Below are 12,811 nucleotides of genomic sequence, written 5' to 3' on the forward strand. Positions count from 1 at the left end.
ATTTTCTGATTGCTTTACGAAAAAATTCAATCATTTGCTCTCGTCCTAAAACAAACCAGAAACCTATTTCAGTTATAGTTTGGACGTATCAATTTTTACAAAGAAACTTTTCTTCAAGAGCCCCACTTTTCCCTCCACGGCATAAGTCGCGTACCGGATAGCGCTATAGGAACCCCCAAAAACGCGAGAGGGTTAATAAGCATCCAGAGGAGTAACGAGTTATTAGAGAACAAAGTGAAATTGTAATTTTTTGTGCTAAAAATATACCCCTTTTTTGTCTCTCTACATCTCAGTGAGCTTTGGTGCCAGAGGACCCATTACACCCTGAAAGGAAGGCCTCTTCTTCAAAGTTCATATTATCTGAGATGGAGATTTTTTTTTCTGAAATTTTGAAAACATAATCAAAATTTCAGTATTTTTCTTTCATTAATTTTTACAGTAAGAAGATATAAGTCACTAAAGTATGTTTCATGGTCAAAGGAAGGGGAAGGGGTCTACTTTCTGTGAAAATTTTCAGAGTTAATATATTTTGTGTATTTGTTTTTTATTGATCCAAAAATGGGGTTAGCCACACGCCATGTTTGTGTATGTGTTACAAAAAAAAGTTTGTGTTCCAGTGTTAATCAACTCCATCTGATGATAATTACAATATATATCCCCAAGTTTAATTTGTGGGACTGATAGCATACATTAGATAGCAAGTTTCAGTCATCATCAAATTGCAGAATAAATTTTAAATGGTAAGAGGCTTTCAAAATATAAGTAATTTTTTAATATTAAAGTGAAACTAGAATAAAAGATGCATTTGAGTGGGAAACATCTTGCCACGAAACTTTACTAAAAATAAATTCAAGTATTAACGTTACTTTTCTGTGTAAGCTAGAAATAATCCAGTAATCCAATCCATCTGAATACACTACAAGGAGATATGACAATAGTCTTACCTCTATTCTCTTTTCATATTTTTCCCCAAGGATGATACGATCAACGTACAAAGCTGGAACATGAACACTGTCTTCTGGGATTTCCCCAATCTCCACAATTTCCTCAACTTCGGCAATTGTTGTTTTGGCAGCTTTGCTCATGGGCAAATTAAAATTCCGAGCAGTTTTCCTTTGAGAGTAAGAATTCAGTTTGAGTAGTGAAAACAGTAGCATAAACAAAGACAAATACAACTAATCAAATAATTTGCTGTAATTCACATCTATGTCAAACCATGAACCTTAAAAAATATCTTAAACTGCAGATGGTTTAAGTACAAAGTTCAGGGATGTGTGGACACAGCCATGGATTTTAGCATGTGCAATGGCACATACTAGAAATTGTTTAACTAGGCACTTGGCTTTACAAAATGGGCATGCTCTTAAACATAGCCTTACCTCCATATCTGCTATTAACTAAATCATTCATTGTTAAACTACCTAATGTTTATCAGATTATGGAAGATGGGATTAGGAGAATAAATTTAAATTCTTATAAATACCATATCATAATTTTTCAAATTTAATAAATCCTTAGTTTCTTCACTACTGCGAAGATGACAAAAAACCAACTAGTCACAGAGGCTCATACGTTGTTGAAGTAAGTTTTGAAGCTTTATTGAAGCTGAAGGTAACTATTATAATTCAATGCCACTAACTTCGTGAAAACAAGGCACACTACATGTTGATTGTGTAGTATTGCTCAGATCAACAGTGTCTTTCTGCTGATGCCATAAAAAATAAAAACAGCTGCTGCAAACTATTTATACTATGAACAACTGACAGAAGCTTACATTAAACTATGGATATGTTTCATATCAAAAGTAAACATTCTTGTTTCCTTACAACATGAAAAATAAAACTTTTACTAAAAGTATAACATGAATGAATGTCAAAGGACAACAGCATTTCTCCTTCAATTTAATTCCAAAGGATCTGTCTTAGCATAAAGCTAGGAGAATTTCTGTATTTTACCCATTTCTTACTCCAAAGTCAACTCCTGCTGTCCACTGATTAAATACAAAAATGATATTTTAATGATAAAATAAAGTTTGTTCATACTTACCTGGCAGATATATATATAGCTGTATTCTCTGTTAGTTCGACAGAATTTCAAAACTTACGACACACGCAGTGGGAGATCAGGTGGTTAGTACCCATTCCCGCCGCTGGGAGGCGGTATCAGGAACCATTCCCATTTTCTATTCAGATTTTCTAGTGCCACTGTCTCCTGAGGGGAGGTGGGGGGGGCACTATGAATATATATATCTGCCAGGTAAGTATGAACAAACTTTATTTTATCATTAAAATATCATTTTGTTCATGAGACTTACCTGTCAGATATATATATAAGCTGAATACCACCATTGGAGGTGGGTACAGACAGAATAGGTTTTGGAAAAACACACTACATGTAGGTGAAAGATACTTGGTTCCTTACCTGTTAGCATAGCTGACTTCGTGATTACTGTCACCCAAGTCCGCTTCTGCTTAACTAGAGTCTCCAGCAAGGGTGTGACCTGTATAGCTGGTGAGTTCTAGATGATCTGTCAACGGGGGCGTGACCACAATGTGACAAGACCATATTGACCATACAATGAGGGCAAACGAAGTAAAACCAACCACCTGACCAAGCCTAACTAAGTTAGATAACGCAACTAAAGCTAACGATTGGGAAGTCCGCCACAGGCAGTCGACCCAACAACCATAAAAAACACTATCCAACCATTTTCTATAGGATAGGATGAGTGTCATCCCCTGCCCCAGGAAAGTATCTGCGAAACGTATGGTCCTAGCGAGAAGCAGTTCTCATGTGTCGTCTTCACATCTCTCAGGTAGTGTGAGGCAACACAGAGTTGTTCCGCCAAAATGTGGCACCCAGAATGTTACTGGAGTGACATATTCTTCTGAAAAGCCACTGAAGTCGCAACCGCTCACACCGTGAGCATTGACTTTCAAGTTTAAAATCAGTGTCTTGACACCATGAATGGGCTTTAATCGTGATCCTCAGAAAGAAAGCCAGAGCATTCTTTGACATAGGTAAGTCCAGTCTCTTTACGGAACACCATAAACTATCTGAGGGACCTCAACTTTCCTTCGCCTTGTCTAAGTAGACTTTGAGAGCCCTAACAGGGCAAAGGACTCTCTCTGTGGCTCTTGAATTAGGATTTCAGCCATACCCTTTGATTTCGAAAACTCTTGGGCCAAGGGTTAGACGGGCTTTCATTTTTCGCAAAAGGAAGGGCTTAAAGAACAAACTGCGTTATGCCCTTGCCCTATATGTCTACTAAAGGCTTGCAGTTCACTAACCCTCTTGCAGTTGCTAGAGCGGTTAGAAAGATAGTCTTCCTAGTAATGTTTCCTCAATGACGCAGAACGAAGAGGTTCAAACGAACTGGACATTAGGAACCGTAGCACAACATCCAAATTCCAAGAAGGAGTCCTTAGCCGAGGCACCTTCGAGGTTTCGAAGGATCTGAATAGATCGTGAAGGTCTCTGTTGTTAGACAGATCCAAGTCTCTATGCCTAAAAACAGATGATAGCATACTTCTATACCCCTTGATAGTCGAGACTGCAAGTTTCACATCACCTCAGAAATAAGAGGAAGTCTGCTATCTGGCTCACAGAGGTCATGGTGGAGGAAATGCCCTTCTTTCTACACCATCTCCTAAAGACGGTCCACTTCGATTGGTACAAATTGCTGGAAGAGTCTTCTCGCTCTGGCAATAGCTTTACCACTGGTCTAGAAAAACCTCTCGCTCTGGCCAGCTTCTCGATAGTCTGAATGCAGTCAGACACAGAGCGGGGAGGTTTTTGTGGTACCTCTCGAAGTGGGGTTGTCTGAGTAGATCGACTCTCATGGGCAGAGGTCTCGGAAAGTCTACTAGGAAGGACATGACCTCTGTGAACCATTCCTCAAGGCCAAAATGGGGCGATCAACGTCATCCTCGTCCCTTCCGACGACGCAAACTTTCTGATGACTTCTCCGGCGATCTTGTACGGGGAAAGGCATACACGCCCATCCCCGACCAATCCCAAAGAAGAGCGCCCACTGAGAGAGCTCCTGGGTCGAGAACAGGGGAGCAGTAAAGAGGAAGTCTCTTCGTCTTGGAGGTTGCGAAGAGATCTACCAAGGGACGTCCCCTAAAGCTTCCACAGTCCTTGACACACCTCTTGGTGTAGGATCCATTCGGTCGGGGAGCAGTTGTCGCTGCCGACTTAGAAGATCCGCACGGACGCCTCTCACGCCTGCAACAAACCTCGTGAGGATCGTAATATTTCGGCCTGAGCCCACAGAAGGATGTCCTTTGCTAAAGGCGAACAGGGACCGAGAGTGAGTTCCTCCCTGTTTCTTGAGGTATGAAAGGGCCGTGGTGTTGTCCGTTGATCTGGACAACTCGTTCCACTCAGACTTCGAAGAAAAGAAGGGCCAACTGAATCGCCCCCAATTCTTTGAGGTTTATGTGCCAGGACACCTGTTCCCTCTCCAGGTGCCCGACACTTCTTCCCTCCCCAGTGTTGCTCCTCACCCCGAGATGGACGCGCCGGAAACAACACTAGGTCGGGTTCTAAAGTTTCTGGAGAGAAAGGCTCTCTGCCAACTCGATGATCAGCCACCACCGAAGGTGACTTTTACTTCTTTGGCGAGATACTCAGAGAAGCCCTAGATTCTTTGTCGCCAGTTCTGGCGAAGAACTGGTTGTCTGAGATAGCCTCCAGGAAACAAACTAAATCTTCTCCAGTGATGAAAATGGTCCAGCAGACTCCATCCATTCCTCACTGAGCATGTTTCTTTCTCAGAAAGCTGAAAATTTTTCTAAACACTGAAGTTGTCTTTCTTGAGACGTGAAATGTCAGCCACTGGAATCCATCTGAACCTCAGATAAACGGCGGACTGAGTCGTGGGGTCAGGTGGGACTTTTCAAATTCACCAGAAGTCCCAGGGACTTCGCCAAGGTCAAAGTCAAAGAAGATCCTTCCAGATACTCACTATTGACGAGGCTCGAATGAGCCAATCATTCAAATAAAGAGAGATTCTATTCCTCCAAGGCGAAGCCATTCGCAACATTCTCATTAAGATCGTGAAGACCATAGGAGCGCTGAGCCCGAAGCAAAGGGCCCTGAACTGGAATACCTGTCCGCAGGACAAATCTCAGGTATTTCCTCATAGAGGATGATAGGGACGTGAAAATAGGCGTCCTGGGAGATCGGAGAGAAAACCATCCAGTCGCTCTGGTCTTAGGCTCCGCCTATGACCGACTGGGACGTCTCTGACATGAACTTTTCCTTCAGAACGAAATGTTCAATCCTGTTGACGTCCAGAACTGGTCTCCATCCCCTGACTCACTGGTACCAGAAACAGCCTGTTGTAAAAGCCGGGGATTGTAAATCTGAGACCTGCTCCACAGCTCCATCTCGAGCATTTTGCTCGAGAGCAGGTCGAAAAGAAAGAATCTGCTGTTTCTCCTGATGATAGGATGGCGACAGATTCTATGATTACCGTGATTTAACTAGAGGCAATACGCAGGAATAGGATCTTGTATCCCCTTTTCGATGACTCTGAGGGACCAGTTGTCCGTCCTCTCTCTCCAGGCTCTTAAAAGAAAGGAGCCTGGCTCCTACCGGTGTCTGAAGGTCCACGGAGTCATTTCTTGCCCGGTCTTAGAAGGGCTCTACTTCTGAGGGACCTCTTCCTCGAAAGGACGATCTAGAGGAGGGTCTCCACGAAAAGGGCTTCTGAATCTTGAAGCCTGCCCAAGGGAAGAAGTCGAAGGGCTGCAGGACGTCTAGAAGACTGGGCCAGGAGGTCCTGGAGTAGCCTTCTCTTGCAAGGTGGAGGCCATATCCTTGACTAAGGGTTGAGAAAAAGATGGCTAGGCAGAGCTAATGTAATTCTGCCTTCTGAGTAGGAGGGCCGATTGCCGTGAAGTTGCAGTAAATGGCTCTCTTCTTTAAAGCCCGTACAGAAATGAGCAGCCAGTTCTTGAGCCATCCCTAACCGCCTTTGTCCATACAGGATGGACGCTAAACAAAATCTCCAGGCTAATGGAGTCAGGGCTACGAGCCTGCAAGTCCAGGACTCCCAGGCACCAGTCAAAGTTAAAAACTTCCCTAAAGACCTGAACTAGGCCTTTCAGATGGTGATCGGTCTCAGATAAAGACCAGGACACCTTCGCTGATGAAAAGGAGAGACCTTCTGGGAGCGTCACAAGGCTGGCAAATCCCTTGAGAAGAGGAAGGAACTCTCAGCAACCTCCTCTCCTGTCTCATTACCAAATTCCTGCTTTTCCACTCCAATCTTGATGGAGGTAGGGCGAAAGAAGTCTGCACTGGGCCTTCCTGGAGTCCCTCCACTCCTGAACCTTGTTGGAAGCCCTCTTCGTAGAGAGACGTCGCCATCTTCACAAAACCCAGAAGGCTGCGGTTGAGCGGGGTTAGCTGCGGGGAGGGCGAGGGAGCAGAGGTTGAAACTTGTCCCCAAACAAGTCTTTCCAACCCAGCCCTAGTTAAGACTTGGTAGTCTGCAGAAGCTGAAGAAGAAAGAGGACTGATCCTCAATTGCAGGATCCGAAAGCGCCAAGAAAGCTCTCCTTCTTCCACAGGAGCAACCGAAGGGAGCAGGAGAAAGAACGGAGGACGAAGTCGCCGCAGACCAACATGCAAAAGGACTTCTGCTTGGAAGAAGTCGAGAGGGTCGCGAAGTCTCAGGCAGAAGAGTCAAAATGAGAGTCGACGAGCGTCTGAGAATCCCGACGAGCTTCTTGACGGAACGATCCGACGAGAGTCCTGGTGAGCGAGCGAGCGAGGCGTCATGCCGCGGCAAGCGTCGTGCCGAGCAGCAAGGGGCGTCTTGACGAACTGCAGGAGGCGTCCTGTCGGAGCAGCCAGGGAGCGTCATGGCGAGCAGCAAGGGGCGTCATGTCGAGCAGCAAGGGGGCGTCTTGCCGAGCAGCATGAGAGCGTCACGTTAGCAGCATGAGAAAGCGTCGGCAAGCAGCATGAAGCGTCATGGCGGCAACAAGAGGGTCGTGGTAATGAGGCGTCAAGCCTGGCAGCATGACGCATCAGAAGCGGGAAATTGCGATCCCTGCCGAGACCAGTAAAGCGCTGAGCAAGCAGGACTTAGCGGGCGGCGAAGCATGAGACGGCGACGGCGTGGAGGAAGAGGAAAGGGTTTGGACCTCTTGATCGAAGCGGCGGGAGATCCTTCCGACGGCGACCTGCGCATCAGTCTCCTTCTGGGCCATTAATGAAGCCAATTGCTTCTGCATGCCCCTAGGGCAACACGGTAGGAGAGAATTCCTCCTCAGGAAGGACTGATCCTATGAGAAGAAGAGGGGCGAGGGAAGCTTCTTCTTCTCACAGGAAGCAACAGCCTTCTTTCTGGAGCGGCGGAGCGCTCAGCGTCATCGTCGATGACGTCCTGGTCCCTCTTCTGCGGTGGGATGGCGTCCGTCCTCCAGGAGAAGCGGCGTCACGAGAAAGGCGTGAAGGCGTCCCCCTTCTTTAAACTTCTCTTCAGCGAGAATCCGAGATTTCCATTCCCAACGCGGGGAGGAGGAATCGGGAAGAAGCAATCGCCAGGATTCGTGCCCGAAACACGCGATCAGCAGCAACCTGGGAAGCGTCATCAGGACATGCGAAGGGACGCCAGATCGGTGGGAGGTCGCGTGGCCTCTCTTGCGACTTTCGACTTGCCTCCCTGGTCCTGGAGTCCGACAGGGTCTGGGCCTAGGGCGTTATACGGCGATCTGGCGCCCCCTCCCACAACACTAGGGGGACGGACACTGTCACTGCACTTCACAGCACTTTGAGCGAGCATATTAACTTCAAAGATGGAAATGGAAGACATAATAATCGCCAGAACATCACCATCGCAGACACAACCCCAGGGTTGGGGCAACACCAAAGGGTTAGGAAGGCTACGTCTACAGGAGGGTTAACAGGTGAAAACACACTACCCTGACTCCTACCCTTCTGGAGAGACCTCCTGATCCTATCTCGCTCTAGCTTTCTCACACACCAGAATCATAAGTCCTCCAACTAGCATCAGACAAGATTCACCTCCTTGCATCGGTCATTCAACAAACAAACATGCCCTCTACAACCCGGAGCATACAGTGTGAGGATCTGCGAAATTTTGGTAGCCTCTTATACATCTTGCACGGCAAACTCGATAACTAGAAGAACTAGATTCAGACATCTTAATCCCAGGAAAAAACAAAGCCAAATCCAAACAATCACAATAGCATATGCCTAGCCACAAGTCCCAAGTCAAAACAAAAAATCAAACAAATACTCAAGTGACAACCAAGTTTTATCCGAAATCCAAGGCGGAGGTACTGAAAACAAGTGTTGACAGTACAAGCGACAGAGAAAAATCTGAATAGAAAGTAAGGTGGATTCCTGATACCGCTCAGCGAGCGGGAATGAGTACTATACCTGATCTCACTGCGTCATCGTAAGTTTTGAAATTCTATGGACTATGAAATACAGCTATATATATATCTGACAGGTAAGTCTCATGAACAAATGGGCATTTGTATTTACTCCAGGGTCAGCTATTGTTGTTCAGTGATTAAATACAAAATGGGGCATTTTGAAGTAAGTTCTTACCTGAATAAACTATGGGAAGAAAAAGACCCTATCTTCCCCAAGCTCTTTAATTCATGACTATTGGATCTCAATAGGGTGTATTTTACTGAAAATCTAACAGCTGGAAACACTACAGGAGTGCTGAAGGATGTGCCAAGCTCACCTGAAAATAAGATTGCCAGCTTTGTCTGCTTTCCATGCCTTAATAAGGGCAAAATCCCCAGTGATGGCTTCTTCCATTATGTAATTCCTACCGTTAAACACCCTATGTTCCCTAGGGGCACTTTGGATATCAATTTTTCCATTTTCTGTATATCTGAAAATGAAAGTTCAAAGCTTGACCAAACTTTTAAATTTTTAATAAATCATAACATTAGAATGCTCCATGGCTAGCCCATCCAGTATGAGTAATTTAACATCATATACTAAATTAATTTTTGCATCATTCATAACTTACTTAATTGGCGATCCTCCTTCATGTACAAGTGTACCATAACCAGTGGGGGTGAAGAAAGCTGGAATACCAGCACCACCAGCACGACAACGTTCAGCAAGTGTGCCCTGAAATTTGTAACTGATAGTGTACAGAAAACAAATAACCCTTCCAGCTCTAGAAGACAGAGAAGAGTGACTCAGATTGGTAGATCTGGAAGGATTAGTCTCAAAACATGGCGAAGAAAAAAAATGTTTGGAAAGAGAAGTTTACAGAGAGAAGAGATGTAAGGGGGTCATGTAAGGAGGTCAAATGTGTAAAATCCTGGAAAGGCATGAGATGAGATTCTGACCAGATGAAAATTCAAGCAAGTTATTTACGACACCAACTAAGCCCATTTCTGAACTCTCAAGGTTCAATTAAAGGATTCTTTCACTGATAAGGTGAAAACTGGACCAAGGTACAGTTGAAGAAGTCAGTCAGCTACACGAGAAGAAATCACAAGGAATAGATAAAAAGGCAAACAGAAATGCAGATGGACGTGAAGAGATGCAACAAAGAATCTTTGGTACCATCTACATACTGGAAGCAATACCTACACTGCAAAGGTGACAAAAATACTTAAGCATGAATGATGATGATACACAGGTGGAAAAGATATTATCAAGTACACCATTTGATCACTAATACCTAAATGCTATTGAACTTCAACAAAACTAGCACATATTATATATTATCCCACCCTATACACTCCCGCAAATTTTACATAACAATTGGGATAACAGCTACATATAGCACATATGTACACAGTTGTGCAATGCAATGAATATAACACACAAGCTCACTTAATGTGTGAATATAACACATAAGCCCACAAACAAAACTGTCATAGGTCACAGAAGCCTCAAATAACTGCACCAATACAAAACTAAAAATACCCCTGAACATCCATAAATCAAATTTTAAAATACCTCTCTTTCAATACTTTATGAATCCATGTTAAGATGATATGAGTACTGCAACTGCCATAAATAAATACAGATGCCTGAAAACTAGAATTCTACAGTGACAAACTTCAAACTTGAAGCTACTAGAATACATTCCACTGCTCTAAGAGACATTAACTAACCATATTACACTTGTGACAAAGATGTGGAAGGTTTGTGAAACTGACAAAAAATTACATCATTACCTACAACAGTTGAATGATTTAAAGTTTATTAAACCCCAATTAACCACAGAACACCACAATGATTTACAGTAAAACTGCACAGTTCTTTTACAAATAACAACTACCAACTCACCTGGGGTGTCAATTCAACCTCCAATTCTCCGCTTAAATACTGTCGTTCAAACTCTGCATTTTCTCCAACATAAGAAGATATCATACGCTTGATCTGTCTCTGTGCTAAGAGCAGGCCTAATCCAAAATTGTCAATGCCAGCATTGTTACTTACAACAGTAAGGCCATCAACTTTGGTTTCCACTAATGCGCCAATTAGATTCTCTGGAATTCCACAAAGACCAAAACCTGAAACAGTGAAATATGCATTAAACCATAAAACAGAATTGAACTCTCTACAACAACCTACTGGATGATACAAACCAATCTAAGAAAACTGGTCATCACTTTGCCAAATATCGACCAAGAAACTGGTGCCTATCTTACCTCCGACCAGTAATTTGGAACCAGGCTTTATGTCTTCTACTGCCTCAAGAGCAGACCCACAAAAATGTGCATCCCTTCGAACACTTGTGGACAACAAGGCCACAAAATCCTGAAAACACAAACCGACCTCAAATTACTGCATATATACGAAGCAAGCTGTGCCCTATTTACCATCTTATATAGTAAACACAGATGCATACAGAGTTGGGATTTTTTCAACCAGATACCAGTACAGTACCTGACTTTTGCAAGGTTGCTCCTCTATATTCTAAACTTCTCTTTGCTTAAGCAAGGAATATGCAAAGGGGATTTTACATATTCATACTCTGCTCAGATACTATAATGATGTGAGGTGTTTCAGTCAATTACGAGACAGCAAATAAAAAAATTCATATTGCATGCAAACCTTAATCTTTTGATTTTCTGTAGTATAACACTCTCAACTCTGGCTTACTGCTCAGGAGATTATTTTCTTTTGCCACTCTGTATATTCACTTTCCATTATACAGCCCAATGCTTATTTTGGTTTCATTCATTATTTCATTAAATTATTTATGGTTTGAAAATTACTCATAATTTTCTTTAGATGAAAACATCAGAATCTCAAAGGAAGAAATTCACATGATGTCACTGAAATCTTGAAGGGAAATAACACACAACCTCCTTTTTTAGGCGATAGTTGTACGAATAATACAATATCAAAAATTTTCACAACATGCAGACAATTAGCTTTTACAACTCTCTCTTAAAGATAAAATTCCATGAACGCTCAACTAAAGGGAACCTATCAGCGGTATTGGATTGGAATGTAAAATTAAAGCCAAAGGCCAATTGCTGGGACCTACGAGGTCATTCAGCACTGAAAATAATGTTGAAACAATTGTTAGGGGAGGGTGAAAGTAAGTTGAAGAGAGAGAGAACATGGAATGGAAGGTATGGTAAAGGAATGAAAGGGGCTAGGGAGCGAAGGGACTAAAGAACCTCAAGTAATCCCACAGTGCATCATGCCAGTGAGGCAGCAACACCCCCTCCCACAGGGCCTATCTTCTGTAGTCTTGGCTTCGGCTCCTCTAAAAGTAATTAGCCTACTCTTCGACATCGAGGTAGCTTTGGTATTGCCTAGCCTACGCCTACTTTTGTCAGGACAACTCAGGCTATGTCATACCAACTTCAGCAGGCCTGCGAATATCGTGGGCATAATCTCATGCCCATACCTATAAGCCTACATGGCTATGAGCTATAGGCCTACTAGCCTAAACAAACATAGGTCTAGGCCTGAGAGATTTGCTCATTCGCCGGCAGAGGAAATAAGACCTAATCTGTTTCTACAAAGTACTTGTTTTATTAATCAGGCTTAATTACGTATATTCCAAAAGACAAATCCTACATCCATTAATTTTTAAAATGAAAAATAAATCCATTGTTATGACGATTCGGGGCTTGGCGCCGACAACAAATACGGCCTTCAATTTAATGCAAAGCCTTAAAAATGCTAAAATCACCATTTCTGTTACGAAAACGATGATTAACACGGACTCACCCGACTGACTTGACTTTTAAAGGCAACATTTTTGACGGAAGCAGACGAAACCCACACCCCTCTTGCTAACAGAGACATCGTTTTCCTCTCACAAAGATACAATAACTACCTAGCGGGCCTGTTTTGATGACGACGGGTCAGGGCGGTCCAAGGCCAAGGCAGATGCAGCCAGCTATAGCAAAGTCCAACGTGCGTTGCAGCTAAGCCCCTCCCACGGATGATTGGTTGGCAGTGGATTCGAAAAGTCGGTTAATCTGCGATTCTTTTCACCATCATTTATTTTGCAATGGTTGTTTTACCGAGCTAAAATACGTTCTGCTGATTATCAAGAAGAAACGTTATATTATCTACTGATATAAAATCATAAATCATAATACAAATCTCCCTGAAAATGGTAAAAAAATTAAGGAAAATATGAATGAAGTCAGGAGTGTTCCACGATGCTGCAATGTTGTTTTTCGTAAATGAGGTTCACCTGATTACGGTGACGGAATGTCTGCGCTCGAATGGGTTCACTTAAATCACTGGACAATGATAATTACCGCTGATATTGTCAAGCGTGTTCACCATTCTAAATTTAACTCAAAGATTT

The 12,811-nt window shown here is 43.2% G+C and overlaps 1 protein-coding gene across 1 annotated transcript in view; it reads right to left on the minus strand.

Moving 5' to 3' along the window:
- The window catches only part of SCOT (Succinyl-CoA:3-ketoacid CoA transferase), a 44,814-nt gene extending 32,003 nt beyond the window's left edge, over window positions 1–12,811 (minus strand). Inside the window, exons 1-6 of the mRNA XM_067117390.1 lie at window positions 12,220–12,811; window positions 10,680–10,788; window positions 10,315–10,541; window positions 9,035–9,138; window positions 8,741–8,893; window positions 945–1,113 (exon numbers count right to left, since the gene is read on the minus strand). Coding sequence (XP_066973491.1) covers window positions 945–1,113; window positions 8,741–8,893; window positions 9,035–9,138; window positions 10,315–10,541; window positions 10,680–10,788; window positions 12,220–12,297 — 840 coding nt within the window. The 5' untranslated portion in view covers window positions 12,298–12,811. The remainder of the gene's footprint in view (window positions 1–944; window positions 1,114–8,740; window positions 8,894–9,034; window positions 9,139–10,314; window positions 10,542–10,679; window positions 10,789–12,219) is intronic.

This window comes from Macrobrachium rosenbergii, chromosome 15 (genome assembly GCF_040412425.1).
Source record: "Macrobrachium rosenbergii isolate ZJJX-2024 chromosome 15, ASM4041242v1, whole genome shotgun sequence".
NCBI classification, from domain to species: Eukaryota; Metazoa; Arthropoda; class Malacostraca; order Decapoda; family Palaemonidae; genus Macrobrachium; species Macrobrachium rosenbergii.